This window comes from Fundulus heteroclitus, chromosome 6 (assembly GCF_011125445.2).
Source record: "Fundulus heteroclitus isolate FHET01 chromosome 6, MU-UCD_Fhet_4.1, whole genome shotgun sequence".
Taxonomy (NCBI): Eukaryota; Metazoa; Chordata; class Actinopteri; order Cyprinodontiformes; family Fundulidae; genus Fundulus; species Fundulus heteroclitus.
In genome coordinates this window covers 27,985,182-28,003,398 of record NC_046366.1, presented here as the reverse complement: position 1 = coordinate 28,003,398, position 18,217 = coordinate 27,985,182, and the positions used below count along the sequence as shown (strand labels likewise).

Sequence of the window (18,217 nt, the reverse complement as noted above, 5' to 3'; positions counted from 1 at the left end):
CGAAGACTCTATTTGGTACACACACACACAACCGGAAGTTCCACTGTGGGATTGACCGACCAAGACTTGGTAAAGTTTTTTTTTATTCTTACAGGTATTACTCTTTCAAATAACAGAGTGACTGACTCAAAATAAAGTTTAGCATCTTTCTGTAAATATATCCGGATATTAATACGTTTTTTTATCGGCTAAATCAGCGGCTTTTGTCGCAGCGGACATGTTTGCAGCTAGCTGAAGTAACGTTAGCAGACGGGCCCCCCGGCTCCATTCAGAGCCGAGCTTCACTTTATGCATGTTTGGAGGAAAATACGCTTCAGGAAACGGGCGCTGCCAACAAAGCGGAGTAATATGAGAGCAGTGTGATAAACCAGGACTGGCTGTGAGGAGGCAGTTTGCTTAAATTAGGCAGAAATCAGTCAAAAAGGCGAGGTCGAGCTACCCAAAGCAGGCAAGGGGGAGATTAAGACGTAAAGAGTTTTCTCCTTTCTCCTGTCGTTTTCTCCATTTAGCCCGGGCTCGCAGACACACAGTGATTTATATAAATGTTAATTTATGTTTTTATTGCATAGCGGCATATATTCACGTTGCAGATTAAAGCCACATCTCCTTTTAGGGTCATTTCTTCTGCTTCCTGGTGCACTTTGACAGCAGCTCAGGTTCCTTTTCGTGCTCGTCGCTACAATTTTGCAGAAAGTCTGTCTGCAGGCCTCGGATCAGCCTCGGTTACACGGAGGATTGGGCCGCTTATAGACGTGGCTGGGATTGTTTTTTTGAATGGCAGAAGCCCCATCTGCTGGGTGCAGACAACAGCTGCAGCCAGGCAGCATGCAACACATTGTAGTTTTCATTGAGCTGAGCTTAGTGTTTGCAAACCACCTGCATGATGTTACTGCTTGCTCTGGTTCAGATCAGTCGGTTCTTGTCTTGTCATTGGCTCCAGCTCACTTTGCTATTTTTTTTTTTGCCTCCTCTTTTGCATCCATGTGATGTGGTTTCATCGCTTTCTACTAACATTTCGGTCTAATAAGTCATTCCATACCCACTTATTTAAGCCACTGCGCCCAGAAATGTTCCATCCATTTGCAAACCTGCTCTCCGCTGTCTCACACAGGGTATTTACTCTCTCTGTAGAAAGAAAGAACATGTTTGGAGCTGAAGGAAAACCTTTCTCTCCCCCCCCCCCTCTATCATTCTCTTTTTAGACACAACTACTGCACAGTCTCTTCTTTGACTTTACAGTATTTTGCTTGCCGTTACTTATTGCTCCTCCTCCATCAGGCGGATAAAAACGTATCTGTTTTTCCAAATAGGACTTCTGTTCTGCCTAGATCCGGACCACGGGCTTTAGATAATCTGGGATCGTAGCGAGAACGAAGCGTCCCCGGTGGTGGGTACAAGCCGAAACCCGATCAGCACGAAACGTCTGCAGGCAAACGGCTTCATTAGAAGCTGGAGACAAAAGTTCAAAGTAGTGAAATGGCCAAAAAAAAAAGGGCGATTGGAGCTTGGATCGCCTTGCTAGCATCTTGTCACACACAGTTTGTTCAGTTTCATTTGTCAAATGTATGGAAAATACGTACAAAATATCAGTTTTACAGAGCAAAATGGTATATTTAGTCATGGTGGCGCACAAAACCTTCATGCCATCAGTTTTTGTCTTTCAGCTCAAGCACATTTGGGCTATGCAGCAACACAAATGACCCAAAATTCAACAGGACGTCCACCTCTGAACCACTCAAAGAAATAAAATAAAATGATAGTTTTTAGGTGGCCTAGTCAAAGTCTGGACTTGACATGCAGTGGCAGATCCTTCACCTGGCCGTTCGTGATCAGAAACGGCTAAATGTGCCAAATACCGTTTCCCCGCGCCGTGTATGTAGTCATGCTTGGATGAAAGACGAAGATGCATCATCTTTACGTTGAGGGACGGTGTCCTGCATGTCACAAACGTTTCCTGGCTTTAACCCACTAACAGGTCGTCCGTCACAACATGCTGAGAACAGAGGGGCAAACCTCTGCTTTTGATGACGCAACTACTGTAAGCTCCTAATTTCTGGCCCAGAAATGTCGATACAACCACGAAAGACAACTGATTGAGATTTGGCCTTTTTGAAAGTTGTTTATCGTTTTCAGCCACAACGTCGCCCTCATTCTTGGAGCGTTTTAAGGGATTTTAATGTATTTTATCAACTCATAGGTTGAGAGGGAAGTTGTTTTAAATAAACAAAAACTTTCACAAAGTTAAGGACATTAACAAGAATTACTGCATATACCAACTAATGAGGGGGTCGGTCCAAAATGTTCTGATCTGTGTTTTTATTTAAATTATCCAATAATTTCTGTTATATTAAGACATTAGATCAAGCAGATCCAAAGTACGGCCCCTGTATCGATTCTGCCCCCCCCCCCCCCCCCCCCCCCCCCCCCCAAATTGCATTTCAAGAAAGATTAGGTCCACCAGCACAGGTGGCTGATGCAGACGGAAGATTTTAGTTTTTAATTATGGCAAAATTATTACAGAAAAGTAAAAATCCTACAGTTGAAGATGTTAAGTACAACACAAAGTATTTATCTTCTAATAAACATACTGACATTATCTTTAATTTCATAGTAGCGTCTATCCAGTGACATTTAATTACTCAAATGTAGACTTTGGTGCATTAAAATCAAAAAAAGTGTTTTCAAAAAACAACCGACCCAAATACTGTTTTGATATTACTAGACCAAAAAGAGTTTATTATTATTATTCAAAATAATTTGCAAACGAGATGAATACAACAATTGAGCAAACCCCTTTTTAAAAAAAAATTAAATCTACAATGATTTACACATTAATTTCCTATAAAAAATATTAAAAAAATCTGACTAATTTAAGTTATGTAAAATTATCCTATTTTGTAGAGCAAGTAAAAAACTTTTATTTTTTTTGTTTAAAAAATGTGTTAATTTTTTGGCCCTCGAGTTCCTTTGGGTTAAAATTTTTTGGCCCACGTACCGAAACGTTTGTACACCCCTGCATTGTAGGTGTACAGAAGATAGGATATTTGGGTTTCTTAAGCTGTAAGCCATAATCAGCGATATTAAAACAATAAAAGGCTTGCGATATTTCAGTTGATTTGTAATGAATCCAGAATGTATGACATTTCATGTTTTTTAATTGCATTACAGAAAATAAAGAACTTTATCACAATATTCTAATTTTCTGAGACAGTCCTGTAGATGTTTCCTGAAGTAAAAAAACCTTAGTTTAATGTTAAAACGAATGTAATGTCTTCTCTGATTTTTTTATTTTTTTTTTTATTTTTGTTTGTGAGAGTTTAAAGTTAATCTGTCAGCCCAGGTAACGTGAACTCAGTTACTATCTACTTTGATGAAAGTCTTTGGGTCTCCTTGGAGCCCGGCTGTTTACCCATGTTGACCTATTTTTCCACCGCTGCAGGCGGGATGGAGGCGTGACGCGTCGGTCCGCGGAGCGATACGGCCAGAGAGGACATGACGGAGTGCTTCCTGCCCCCCAGCAGCAGCCCTGCAGAGCAGCGCAGGGCCGATCACCCGGGCGGGGTGGCCCGCACCCCCAGCTCCGAGGAGATCAGCCCCACCAAGTTCCCGGGTCTGTACCGCACGGGCGAGCCGTCGCCGCCTCACGACGGACATCACCATGAGCCGCCCGACCCGTACGTCTCAGATGACGACAAGGAGCACGGCAAGAAGAAAAACAAGTTCAAGAAGAAGGAGAAAAGGAGTAAGACGCGGTTTTACTCTCTGGCACATATTATACTTCTCCCTTGGGCAAAACCGCCAAACGTTCTGAGGCTAAATTAAATCTCAGCAATTACTGCTGCAGGTAGGGCAGTGATTAATTATTTAGGTGCAGATTTAATGTCTGGGCGCGTGAGAACTTTCATCCACCCGACCGCTCGCTCAATCCCTGCAGGCTTGTGTCTCTCTGCAGTTGTTTGTGGACACAGAGACACAAAAGATACACAACCGTGCATGCACACATCAATGCTGCGCTGCGAGAGTCACGGGCGTCTGGTTTACCTGCAGGGTAGGGCTGAACGATTTTGTAAAATAATCTAATTGCGATTTTTATTTTTTTTTCTTAATATTGTGATTTAATATGATTTTTTTTCCAGTTTGATTTATCATGTCTTTTTAAACATATACAAACAACAAATCAATTTGTTTCCTCGCCGTGTGGATTAGTTGCTAAAAGACCCGCAGCATCTAAACTCGGGGCAGTAATTATTGCGTTCTGCCTACGATATATTTCAACCAAAATTGCAATTTTGACTTTTCTCTGCAATAACCACAAGCAACAAAAATGGCCTCTAAATAAAGATGTTTGTAAACAAGGACTATTTAAAACAAGAACTTTTAATGCTTCTATTAATCAGAATATTATTCAAGAGAGAACAACTTTTAGTTGATTTGGACATCAATCCTTGTTGAACATAAAGTGCAACTAACAAGCAAGTCTATGTATTAAACTGATTGACCAGTACTTAATGCTATGTATGATTATATAAACTCTAAAACAAGTAATAAAATTAGATTATCTCACTGCTGCAACTGTCTTCCCTTCCATGTGGAGGCAAACCCACTTTAAACATTTTACCAACATCTAATGGACGTGTCTAATTCCCTAATTGTTACATAGCCAAAAATTGCAGACTCTGCGATTTGGAAATTGCGTTATTTTAAATCACGATTACATTGAAAATGCGATTAATTGTTCAGCCCTACTGCAGGGTCTGTGGTGGACGCGCCTCCAGCGGCTTCCAGACGTCTAAATCTCTGAAGCTTTCCATGGGGTTAGCGCTGCACGTCTGGCTTGACGCATGTTAAGCGGCTGTAGAGCAACCGGCGCAATAATCTGGAAAATCTGAACTTTTGCAGGTAGACGCGGAGCATCAACCAATCACAGAGTCCGCTGTGTGTCATAAGGGCGGATTTTCCCAAAGGGAACAATTTATTATTATTTTTTTTACTTCTTATCACTGCTACATGCGAACATCAAGCCTCCTGAATGATGTCCGCTAACCTGAGACAGATGGACAGATTGTCCTGGCTGGAGATGCGGTCACTGATGCCGGTCAGCAGTAGGGCTGGGCGATATGGATTAAAAATTAAATCTCCGATTTTATCATACCAAATCTGATTAATCGAGTTTTTTCCTCCTTTTTGTTTCATAAAAAGAAATTAAAGAAATTACTTTAAAACCTTGCTTTTATGTCAAGCATTTCGTCAGGGAGTTGACCTGAATTCAAAGTGCAACTAAAAACAAGCTGTGAAACATGCTTGTAAAACAAGACGGCAGCCGTGCCATTATAAACAATGAAAATATAACAAAACATTTGCTGCTAGTTGTATTACACATTGAGCTAAGAACAGGCTTCACTGCACTTGTGAACTTCAAACTAAGTTTAAAAAAAAAGTAAATAAAGTACCTCGTATTATGGTAAAAAAAAAGTTTCCACTTAACAATATTTTGACAATACATTTGCCTAAACATATATTCAGCATCACATGCTGTTCTCTTCATGGAAACCCAATGAGTGTATTGGCAAAATAAAATCCAGATTTTCCAAAAATTAAATCCTAAAGAATTGTAAATTCGAATTAATCGATTAAATCGATTTATCGCCCAGACCTAGTCAGCGGGTCGTCAAACTGCTCAGGGCGCAGCTCCTGCAGGAGGCGGTGAAACTCTGGGCGGCTTTTTAACGCAGCATAAGATCTTAAGGTTAACTTTAGAGGGACTTATTAGCCTCACATGCATGTTTTTGGTGTGACAGAGAGGGCCGACATAAGCAACCGGAGAAAGCAGGAGAGTCCAGGCCAGGATTTCAACCCAGAACCTTCTTGCTGCAAGGCAACAAGTCCTACCAGCAGTCACTGTATGACTCTGTGAGGCAAAGACCAGATGAATACAACCTTTTCAGGGAAGACCAGTGATTGAAAACTAGCGTGACTGCTAGCTTCTCATTTGTTCTGCATTTCACATGCTTGAAAAGTGTGTAATTATTTAATGGAAGCTGAGATGGAGAGATGGACGGACGTACGGGGGCTTCTGCAGTAACGACGGCAGATTTATCGGGCCGTCTGCATTCCTGAGCTCAGCTACAGTCATGAGGTCTGGATCATGACTAAAAGAACAAGATCCTGGATGCATGGAGGCGAAAAGAGCTCCCTCCAGAGGGTGGCTGGGTGAGGAGCTCTGTTATCAGGGATGGGGCTCAAAGTAGAGCCGCTGGTTCTCCACATACAAATGAGTTAATTGAGGTGGTTTGGTTGGGGGTTCTGGGTACGACATCCCATAATTCATCCTGTCTGACCTGAGGATGTCGCTGCAGAGAGGAAGGTCTGGGTTTCCCTCCTGGATCTGTTTCCCTCGCGACCCGTTGTGGGATAAGAGGATAGCAGCTGGCAAAAATGTGCTTTTGTGATTTATTCTTATTTATTTCTCTTTTTTTTTTAGTTCACGTTTATTAAATCTGCCAGACTGCAGAGAAAACGTTGAATACCGTCAGAAAGCCTGACCAACTATCAGGGTTCCCGCGGATCCTTAAAAAGTCTTAAAAGGCATTGAATTCTGTATTATAAAACTAAGGCCTTAATTGGCATTAAAATGTCTTAAATTAGTCGTTCTTAGGTCTTAAAATTGTTACCATGTCATAAATAGGATTTTATTTTTGTAATCCTTACCAAACGGTAAAATAATTGATACAATTATATATTTTTTAATTTACCGAACGGCTCAATTTAACAATTATTGGTTCTGTCCTGATAGCGGAACCAATAAAAACTGTTGCGGCCGGACCATAGCTGCGAAAAAGAGTTGGCACTGGTTATGTTGTGGTTTTTAAAACTGATTTATAGTTTATTTTAGTAGGGAACAAAACAAAGTTTGTGAATTCAGTTCAGTAGTTGTTAAAAATATATCTGTAATTTGTGTGTTTTTTAGCTTTCTTCCTATATGGAATGTTTTTCAAAATGTTAAACATGTCTACTGAGCCAGAAAGTAATGGTTTATGTCAGGGATGGGCAACTGGCGGCCCGGGTGCCGCATACGGCCCTCGTCATCACTCAGTGCGGCCCGCGAATGGATCAATAATAATAATAATAATAATAATAATAATAAATAAATAAATAAATAAATAAAAACTTGTAATTGTATATTTGACCGATAGAGTGCGCGCCATACCCAAACAATAGTGGGCACGGGCCGCTTTGCAACAGCGAGGAAGAAAGTCAAGAGCCATGGCCACTAGCAGTGCCATAAAGGGAAAAACTTGACAGAGAAAGTCACATTTTTCAGTCAAAATGGGAAGAAGTACGGCAAAGGTTTTTGCGTTCCCTAGAGGTACGGCTGATTTATTTGTTGTGGTCTCTTGCAATACACACACAACAATAAACCGTGAGAGCCGACGTGAGTTTTGAAACCGCAAAGCATCTACACAGCACCGCGTTCACAGACCAGTGTGATGCATTCGTGAGCGTCAGAAAGCTATGGTGCATTCAGGAGCATGGGACATTAGATTTTTCAGAATAAAAAGCTAACAGATGTGCATAATCAAAAAGTAACAGAAATACAATTATAGAGCATTCAGTATTGTAAGAAAGCCCACACAGTTTCTGGATAGACACATTATTGTTTGAGTTAAGTTCTGTTCCGTTTTATGCCTCTTTCCTTGTAAAGTTGAAATGTCCCATGCTCCTGAATGCATTGATGTGGAGGAGTTTAAATTACTTTTTTTTTTTAAAGCAAACGGTTTGTCTTTTGCTTAAGGACGTATTAAAATGCATTTATACGCAGAAAATAGTTATATGTTGGTGCAGTAAAAATACAGATATAAATTCATCTAAAATTTGTTTTTATTAAGAATAATTTGTAGCGTCTTTCATATCCAATTGTTTGAAGTGCGTGGTCATGTGGCCCTCCAATGGTCGTGCTGAAAAAAGTTTGGCCCTCTTTATCATGGAAGTTGCCCATCCCTGGTTTATGTTAAGATAAACATTTGGGTGAAGTTGTTGCAACCAGGTTTATCTTGTTTATCGTGAAGTTGGTCTTAACTTTTTATTTCAAGTGGCATTAAAAAGGTCATAAAAAGTCTTGAATTTCACTTGCCTTACGCTGTAGGAACCCTGAACTATTGATCAGAAGAAGAAAGTCTGGCCGCTTCAAGGCGACGTTGACAGAAACTAGGGCTGGACTCAAACCCTTTTTGCACGGCGCTGCGCATCATTGATACGACAACGCGGCGCATTTAGGAAAACAGATAAGAGAGGTTTCCACCCGTCCATCCTGGCCTCGCCCACGGCGTGGGCCGTTTTCCGCCGTTGTCCGCCCTGTGTCATCACTTTTCCACATCTGGATTTAGATTTAGCTCCCACCTTGGTGCCCGGTGAGAGAGAGAAAAGGAGGGCGGCGGCCGGTTCCCAGGGAAGGTGCATCGCAGACGACGCTTTGATTCCCGCAGCAGAGCCGAGTCCGCTGGCTGGGAATGGAGCTGAACCGTCGGGTTTAGAGAGGAGAGGTGCTGTGGGAGCTGTGCTAAATCAGCGGCTGACCTCTTTTCCCTGTCCCCATTCTCTGCCGTCTTCTCTCTCTCTCGTCCCTCTTCCTGTTTCTGTCGCGCCGCTATCGTAGTTTTGCTGTTGGAGGAAGATAAGGGTGTTTTCTTTTTTTTTTTTTTTCTCTCATCTCAGATTTAACCCCGTTTGTAACCTTTCCTCACAGCTGAGGGATACGCCGCCTTCCAGGAGGACAGCTCGGCGGACGAAGCGGAGAGCCCGTCCAAGATGAAGCGCTCCAAGGGGATCCACGTGTTCAAGAAGCCCAGCTTCTCCAAGAAGAAGGAGAAGGACTTCAAGGTGAAGGAGAAAGGCCCCAAAGAGGACAAGGCCAAGGAGAAGAAGTCCAAGGACTTGACCGCCGCCGACGTGGTCAAGCAGTGGAAGGAGAAGAAGAAGAAGAAGAAGCCGGCCTCGGAGGCGGAGCCGGTCCCGGTGGAGACTCCGACCGTGAGACCCATCTTCGGCGCTCCGCTGGCTGAAGCCGTGAAGAGGACCGCTCTGTATGACGGCATCCAGCTGCCGGCCATCTTCAGGGAATGTGTGGACTACATCGAGAGCTATGGCATGAAGTGTGAGGGCATCTATAGGGTCTCAGGTATGATTTATATCTGGAAACGTAATAAAATCCCTTCTGTTATGTAGACAGTTCAGTTTAAAGGCCAGTAATTAGAACGTTGTCTGCTTAAGGAAGCCTAGTCTGTCGCTTTCCATCACCGGCTGGAGGGCCTTCCCTTCTGAGCAAGCATGTGGTGACAGTGGAAAGAAACAAACATCTCAAACGTGCTTATTTTTATTTATCTCGTGAGGGGAAAAGCATAAAAAATGTAAACCTTCGTCTAGGGCTGAACGATTTTGGAAAATAATCTAATTGCACTTTTTTTTCTTAATATTGCAATTTAATGCGATTTTTTTTTTTTTTTTTTTTCAGTTAAATTTATCATGTGTTTTAAAATATATAGAAACAGCAAATCAATTTGTTTCCTCGCCATGTGGATTAGTTGCTAAAAAGACCCACAGCATCTAAATTTGGAGCAGTAATGATTGCGTTCTGCCTACAATATATTTCAACCAAAATTGCAATTTTGACTTTTCTCTGCATTAACCACAAGCAACAAAAATTGCCTCTAAATAAAGATGTTTGTAAACAAGGACTATTTTAAATATGAACTTTTAATGTTTCTATTGATCAGAACATTATTCCCACCAACAAGCAAGTCTATGTATTAAACTGATTGACTTGTCCAGTACTTAATGCTTTGTATGATTATACAAACTCTAAAACAAGTAATAAAATTAGATTATCTCACTGCTGCAACTGTCTTCCCTTCCATGTGGAGGCAAACCCACTTCAAACATTTTACCAACACCTAATGGACGTGTCTAATTCCCTAATTGTTACATAGCCAAAAATTGCAGACCTCTGCGATTTGGAAATTGCGTTTTTTTTAAAATCACGATTATATTGAAAATGCGATTAATTGTTCGTCATCTCTCCTCGCCAGGGATGAAGTCCAAGGTGGACGAGCTGAAAGCGGCTTACGACCGTGAGGAGTGTCCCTGCCTGGAGGAGTACGACCCCCACACGGTCGCCAGCCTGCTGAAGCAGTACCTGCGCGAGCTGCCGGAGAACCTGCTGAGTCGAGAGCTGGCGCAGCGCTTCGAGGACGCCTGCGGACGGCCGGCCGAGGCGGAGAAGGTGGCGGAGTTTCACAAGCTGCTGGCCGAGGTGCCGCCGCAGAGCCGGCTGCTCCTCTCCTGGCTCGTCACGCACATGGACCACGTCATCGCCAGGGAGGCCGACACCAAGATGAACATCCAGAACATCTCCATCGTCCTCAACCCGACCATCCAGGTCAGCAGCCAAACTACTGCAGGAGGAAGACAGGGTTAGCGTGGGTCATTCAAAGTCATTAAGTAATCAAAAGGCCTTAATTGGCATTAAAATTCATTAAATGTAATTATCGGCGGCATTTAAAATGCTTTATTTTTTCATAAAAACAGTTTTGTCAGATATATTATATCAGATATAACTGATTCTGCATGTTTGAGCGGAACCAAAGACGCTGAACTGCTTCCGTTTGATCGTAAAGCCGTATGTTTTTACGATGTTCGGAAAAGAAGCTCGAGGCGGAGAAAGAGCTAGAGAGTGGGGGAAAATGCAAATTTCAACAAAAGTGGATGGAAAAGGAGGAATTCGGGACATGGCTGCAGCCTGTCGACGGTAAAGATGACGAAGGATTTTGCCGTGTTTGTAAAAAGAAAAAGAAGCTTTGCACAATGGGTGACAATGCTTTACGATCTCACATGAAGTCGGACAGGGACAGCCACAGATCAGCTGCAAGGGATATATATATATATATATATATATATATATATATATATATATATATATATATATATATATATATATATATATATATTTGAGTCATGGGTACTTGTTAATGGCATTAAAATTTCTAAGAGCATTAAAAGAGCATTCAATTAGCGTTAGTCATTCCTGTATAAACCCCGGAAGAGTGGTCTAGAAATGTGTGCATTTTGATTTAATCTCCCATCGATCTAAAACACCCATTAATGCATTCATCCATTTTACCATCTATCCATTCATCGGTTCGTTCTCATCCGTTCATCCTTCCATGTATGCATTCATGCATGTGTGCACGTCCATCAATCCAGTGGGTCATTCAACATCTATCCACCCTCCCTGTGGTTGTTGCAGCTTCCATATCTACAGTATGTTCATGTATCATTAATTCCTTCTTTTTTTAAAACATTAAGCTTATAAAAGAACATAAAAGTCCAGGACTTTGAACCTGGAAAGGTGTGGAGTGGTGACACAAAAAATCAGAGCATTCCCCTAGCAACACGTTAAGCAAGTTTTCATTGGTTCAAGCGGTGAGTTCGTCTGTGAAACCCTGGCCCAGTTTAGTGCAGCTAATTTATCCCCATAGGATTCATCTGCTCAACTCACTCTGAGCCAAAAACACATCCGTTAAATAAACATGGAGGCATCCAGGACCAGTGGAACGAGGACACGTAAATATGTAAATATGGAGCAGGCTGCTGTAGAGGAACTGCTCCAGAAACGTTTCAGCTGCAGGGTGGAAACCGTGTCTTCCTGCTTTTTACTCTGCTGATGCGTTCTCCTTCCCTCTAGATCGGGAACCGTGTCCTCTACATCTTCTTTACCCACGTGAAAGAGCTGTTCGGAGACGTTGTCCTGAAGCCCGTGGTGCGGCCGCTCCGCTGGTCCAACATGGCAACCATGCCAGCTCTGCCCGAGACCCAGGAGAACATCAAGGAGGAAATCCGGCGGCAGGTTAGTTTCAGTCCACCACTGGCCGGTTTTTATTCCCTCGTTTTATAACCATTGTGAAAATTATATTTTTATCTCCTCTCTTAAAAAAAATGCAACATGATTACACAAGCATGTATTAATTACTCTAAATGTTGTGTGTTGCATGGCTGCAAAAAGTGGGAAACTACAGAAATGCAAGAAAAGCTTAGGACAAAATGTGAAATGCAATGAAGTTGAACTTTTATCAGCTATTTATTGTTTTTTTAAAAGCTTCATCTAGCTGTGCCGAGACACAGGGCTGTGCTCCTGCACATCTTCGGAAATATTTTCATGTGTTTTTCTTTCTTTGTCGCTAAATACTTTAAAATCTCTGCTTAATATTTCTGATTATTTGCATCTAAACTTGTTTTTGGACACATTTTTCTTTCTTCACCCAACTATTACATTATTGCGTATTAAAGAACAGCGTATAGGTCTTTATAAGGCATTTTCTTGGATGCTTAGCAGTGTTCTTACACAGTCTTGACATTTCTTTGACCATTTCCAGGTTCGGATAGGTATACAAAAAAAATCTAAACATGTGTAAATATCCTTGTATTTACTTTTTGAAATCTAATAATATTGATAAATGCAGTCATTTTTTTTTACATTGATTTATGTTAAATAGCATTCTTAATCATTTATTTGCAACATTTCGCCGTTTTATAATGTTAGGGATCTGTATTTATTTTTATTTGTGACTTATTTACAGAATGCACTTGAATTAAAAAGTCAACTTCACTAGTATTTTGGATTTTACACGGCTTTAAATTGTGGAACTGGACCTGTGGTCCTAAAACCGGGCCTAGTTAAAGTAAAACAGTTTCTAATAACGATAAAGTTCAGCAGCTGTGCTTTGCAGATTCTTGTAGGAGAGTCCAGGGCTTATTAGGCAAACAGAGGCTACAGATTTTAGCAAGGAGCCGGTCCAAGTGGTTCAAATAGCAGTGAAATGGTTCTACACCAGACTCTGCGTTGTTTCTCAATTTTTGAAACCTACAGATAAGTTTCTGCTCAAATGTTTCCACAATGGTATAAAAGCCAATAAAGAAATTAGTCTGGATAAATTTGCAGTTTTGAAATGAAACATTTGTAGCATCCATGACTCATTGTTGGTTGAGTTTAAGTGTTTGACTCCTGCGTGCTGCTCACGCTCACTGATCTGGGATCAGAACCCGCGGACATAAAGGTGTCTGTGTTCAGGAGTTCCTGTTGAACTGCCTGCACAGAGACCTGCAGGCGGGCGTTAAGGACCTGTCCAAGGAGGAGCGACTCTGGGAGGTTCAGAGAATCCTCACCGCTCTCAAACGCAAGCTGAGGGAGGCCAAGCGGCAGGTAATGTTCCCACTCGCACGTTATGTGTGGAGGAAAAACCAGGGAGGCATAAAACCACACAACAGGCTCATAGCTCCTCGTGTCTTCTGCTGATTTGCTGTCGCCGTGTTTCTAGATTCAGATTTATTCATTGTAAACATGTACAGCCGCATGATTTTAATCGTTTTCATTAGTACCGTATTTTTCGGACCATAAGGCGCATTAAATATTCTTCCAAGTGAATAAGATTTTTGCATTTAAAATCCACCATCTTATTTCAAGTAGTGGATATCTAATTATCCTATTTTAAGGGTAAATTATTCATTCCATTAGCAAATAGTCTTATTTAGCTGCACATATCAAGGAAAAATATACTAATTTGAAGAAAACTTTACTTACTTTTACTTCCCTTTTTGCAGTGCACCTCTCTGCATACACAGCTCTCTCCTGAGAGGGAGAGCTATCCGTCTCTGTCGGGAGGACAGAGTATCTGGACTACACTGCCCTGTTTCTAACATAAAGACAAAATAAGCGTAACTTTTATATTGAATTAACTTACTAGGTTTATTGGTGCTGGGCCGTACTTCTAGTTTCGACATTACAATCAGGCAGTCTTGTAGACAGCTCAGGGGTCCTATCAGGTAGTGACACAGTGTACCCTAACGCTCCGAGTATCGATTGAATGGAGCGGCTTCTTTGCTAACCAGAGCCGTACTTACACATTTTAACAGATTTTTAAGCACAACGGTAATCATATATAAGGCACACCATCGATCTTTGAGAAGATTTAAGGATTTTGAGTGCGCCTTATAGTCTGAAAAATACGGTAACTGTTGTGATGTGTTGATTGAAAATAAGGCGACACACACTTGTCACCTTTTATTCCCTTCTGGAGGTTACCCAACGCTGTTACTTTGTCTTCCTCCTACTGACTGGACTGACTGATCCTGGATCTGCCTGTTCTGACAGCCGCTGTGTCGTTTTTACATCTGTGCCGTTTCAGGAGTGCGAGACTAAGATAGCACAAGAAATAGCCAGTCTCTCAAAGGAAGACGTGTCCAAAGAGGAAATGACTGAGAACGAAGAGGAAGTCATCAACCTGCTTTTAGCACAGGTGACTCATTTTTACACCTAAACGTGATGAAATCAACCCTATCCCAGAGGATTCTGTGTTTTAATTAATAACTTCTTCTGGCTGATCACAGGAGAACGAGATTCTGACGGAGCAGGAGGAGCTGATCGCTCTCGAACAGGTGTTACGGAGACAGATTGCCACGGAGAAGGAAGAAATCGAGAGGCTGAGGGCGGAAATCGCAGACATTCAGAGGTAAGAGAGGGGAACGGAGGATCGTTTTAACGCAGTCGCCGTGGTTATGAGGTAGTAACGCGGGCGCATTCCTCACCAGTCGGCAGCAGGGTCGCAGCGAGACGGAGGAGTACTCCTCGGACAGTGAAAGCGAGAGTGAAGATGAGGAAGAGCTGCAGATGATACTGGAAGACCTGCAGAAGCAAAACGAGGAACTAGAGGTGAGGTGAACCAGCGGTCCTGCCTTAAATGGTTTCGCTGATTTCTGTTTGACAAACCAATGCGGCGTTTTCCTAACCTGACAACAGCCAGATGCATGTCTCGCTCCGCCTAGCTCCACTCACATACATCTGGGACATCGCTCATTGAAAATGATTTCCCCAACCAAATTTATGGTCTGGCCAATCAGGACGCAGGGCTGGAGTTTCATAGATGTGACGTAGTGGAGAAGCGACCGTGAGACTGTTTTGATAGCAATGGCGGCTCGTTGAGGAAGCAAGCGTTAACATTGATGCTGCTATTTCTTCCGTGTTGTCCAATCTACCTAATATTGTTTCATTAGAAGAACATCAGAGACCGGCTCTGAAGGCTTTTGTTGGTGGAAACCATGTTTTCGCCCTTCTCCCGACCAGATTTGGCAAGCGGTTAGCCGCTAACGAGCGGTTAGCCGCTAACCGTTAGCGGTTAGCGTGAACCATATTAGGAGGCCTTTAGTCCTCAACGCGGTCGGCCCGGGATCGACTCCGACCCGCGGCGCTTTGCCGCCTGTCTTTGCCCCTCTTCCTGTCAGCTCACTGTCAATAAAGTGCGTGCGTTTTTTTTTTCTCTGCGTCGCTCGCATCAGCGTCACGGGTTAGCTTCGGTGTGACTGGTTGAAATAGCACGTTAATAAAGATGACAGACAAGTGGCTTATCCAATCATATGCAAGGATTTTTGATAAAGCCCAGCCTTCAATAAAGGCAATTCCTATGGAGAGGTCCCAGATGTATGTGAGTGGAGCTAAGCGGAGCGAGACATGCGTCTGGCTGTTGTCAGGTTAGCGTTTTCCTTCCACTTCACACAAACTGTGCACCGCCTCCAGTTTCATCCGTCGCATTAAAATCCTGATAAAACATGTTGGAAATTCGCTCCTTTCTCGGTTTTCGTAAAGTAGCCTCGTTGATCCCCCGCAGAACAAGAACACCCACCTGAACCAGGCCATCCACGAGGAGCAGGAAGCCATCCTGGAGCTCCGAGTCCAGCTCCGCCTGCTGCAGAGCCACAAGCAGCAGCAGCAGCAGCAGGAACGGACCGTCTCTCCCCCCGCCGAGCCGGTTCCTCCCACCCAGCCGAGCCCGGAGGCCCGCAGCGAGGAACAAACCAAACGCTCCGTCTCCGCTGTGGCCGCCATCGCCGCCGCGGACGCACCTGCCCCGACCAACGGGAAGGCACCGAAGGATCCTTCAAAGCCGTCGCCGGGCAAAGACAGGAGAGACACCAACATGTGAGATGGGTGAGGCGTCTGGCTCTGATCGAGTGTCGCTTACGATCCACAGGAACCTGGAGTAGGGGGCTAATGAGCATCCCTGTGGCATCCTGACTCCCACTCCCCCCCGTTCAGAACAGCACACCTTAGGAAGAGAGTAGCAGCTGTCGCAGGTGAGCGGCTCCTCCTGTGGGGACTCCCGGGGACCATATTATTCAAATCTGCTGTGCCAAGCCTGTTGAAAGGATGACGAGGAAAGGGTGAAAAATGAAGGGAGCGGGGTGGATGTCAGAGAGATTAGAGTTTATTTTTCACTGGTAATTAAATCAAGAAATCATCACAAAACATAATGTTGTTGTTGTTGTAACTCCGTTTATCCCTGAAATTTGACGTCGCCGACCACTGTGCCATAGCTCAAAATGCCGGAGAGCCACGAATGCAAAATAAAGCTCTTTGATTGCTGAAGGATTTTATGATTGGTCTATCTTTACGTTTTAAATTTTACTATCATTCTAACATGATGTCTGTACATATATATATAAAATGCTCATAAAATGCCATGGTTTAATTTAAAGCTTTATATATAGAGAGAGATCTATTGCTGTTTTTTTTTTTTTTTTTGGAAGAATGAGGAACAGACGACTGAATGAAAAACCTAATCCCACCACAGCAAAACGTAGACAAGTGCACTCATTCGCTCCCGTTTCCAGACGAGGAAACCTGGAGATTTAGGTTTAATGTCGTCGTGACACATCTGTGGGGTTGTTTTATGTTGAATGTGTGCATTTTCTTTTTTTTTTTAACTGTTATAATTCTAGATGTGAGAAACTGTTCCATCATTTCATGACGGATCCATGACTCCTTGCAGAAGGGACGGTCATTGATTAAATGCAATTTAAAGCAAAGGCGCAGCCTGACTTTTCTTTATTGTATATTAGAGCAACATTGCAAAACACAATTTATTATGAGCTCTTGTGTCCGCGTATGTTAATTTTTATATTGTTGCTGACTTGTAGCGATGATCCTAGTGTGGCTGCCCCTGCTTTGGTCACCGGCTGGATATAAACTGTATTAATCCTACGACTGAAACCGACACTAAAGCTTCTCCTGGGGTTGTTTTCCTATTGTTTGGAGCTTTTTTTTAGCAGACTGTTGCAGACAGACTAATGCTGTGAAGAATAAAGTGTTGATCTGGATCTGTGTATTTTTGTTTTTCTTTTTTTGCTCATGGCCTAAAAAGTTTAACTTTTTATTCTGAAAGTGTCAGCACTTTCCAGAGCACATTATTCAAATACCTTGTCCCAGTTTAAATAAAAGTGTTCCCCTTTTTAAGGGTGTTGGAGAATGATCCTAAACTGAGATAACATCACTGCCCTAATTTGTAAAGTATTTTTTGTCAAGTCTGCCAGAAATCCACTAGAAAACCACAGTGCTTAGGCTTTTCTCACCAACATTAAGGTATGCAGTGCTGTGGAAAAAGTAGTTCCCGCTTATATATGTATTTGTCCTTACCCTTCCTGTCACACTTAAAGGTTTTAGATCCTTCAGCTGATCCAAAATGCTGCAGCAAGAGTTCTGATGAAAATCAACAAGATGTATCATATTTCTCCTATTTTAGCTTCTCTTCATTGGCTTCCTCTTAAACCAAGAATAGAATTTAAAATTCTAATGTATAAAGCCCTTAATAATCAAGCTCCATCATATATCAGAGCTCTGATTACCCCGTATGTTCCTAACAGAGCACTTCGCTCTCAGACTGCAGGTCTGCTGGTGGTTCCTAGAGTCTCTAAAAGTAGAATGGGAGGCAGATCCTTTAGCTATCAGGCTCCTCTCCTGTGGAACCAACTCCCAGTTTTGGTCCGTGAGGCAGACACCCCGTCTACTTTTAAGACTAATCTTAAAACTTTCCTTTTTTACAAAGCGTATAATTAGAGTGGCTCATGTTACCCTGAGCTACCTCTATAGTTATGCTGCTATAGGCTTAGGCTACTGGAGGACATCAGGGTCTATTTCTCTCACTCTGCTGAGTTCTCCTACTGTTCTCCAATTTGGATTGTTTATTGTTATTTCAACTTTTGACTTTTTGTTATCTGTCTTTTTCCATCTTCATAGTAGGTACACCTGGTCTGGCGTTCTGTTAACTGTGTCATCATCTAGGGAAGATGGTAATCTGCCATTACCATCTAACATAGAAAGTACTCCTGGATCAATGTG

The 18,217-nt window shown here is 42.5% G+C and overlaps 1 protein-coding gene across 1 annotated transcript; it reads left to right on the top strand.

Annotated features, from left to right (window-relative positions):
• LOC105932261 (ralA-binding protein 1) lies at nucleotides 1-17,199 on the top strand. Its single transcript, XM_012871338.3, has 10 exons — nucleotides 1-69; nucleotides 3,440-3,742; nucleotides 8,744-9,175; nucleotides 10,083-10,432; nucleotides 11,738-11,899; nucleotides 13,121-13,252; nucleotides 14,235-14,345; nucleotides 14,437-14,558; nucleotides 14,638-14,758; nucleotides 15,711-17,199. The coding sequence occupies exons 2-10, from the start codon at nucleotides 3,493-3,495 to the stop codon at nucleotides 16,023-16,025; spliced, it is 1,995 nt and encodes a 664-aa protein (XP_012726792.2). The 5' UTR covers nucleotides 1-69; nucleotides 3,440-3,492; the 3' UTR covers nucleotides 16,026-17,199.
• The last annotated feature ends 1,018 nt before the right edge of the window (nucleotides 17,200-18,217 follow it).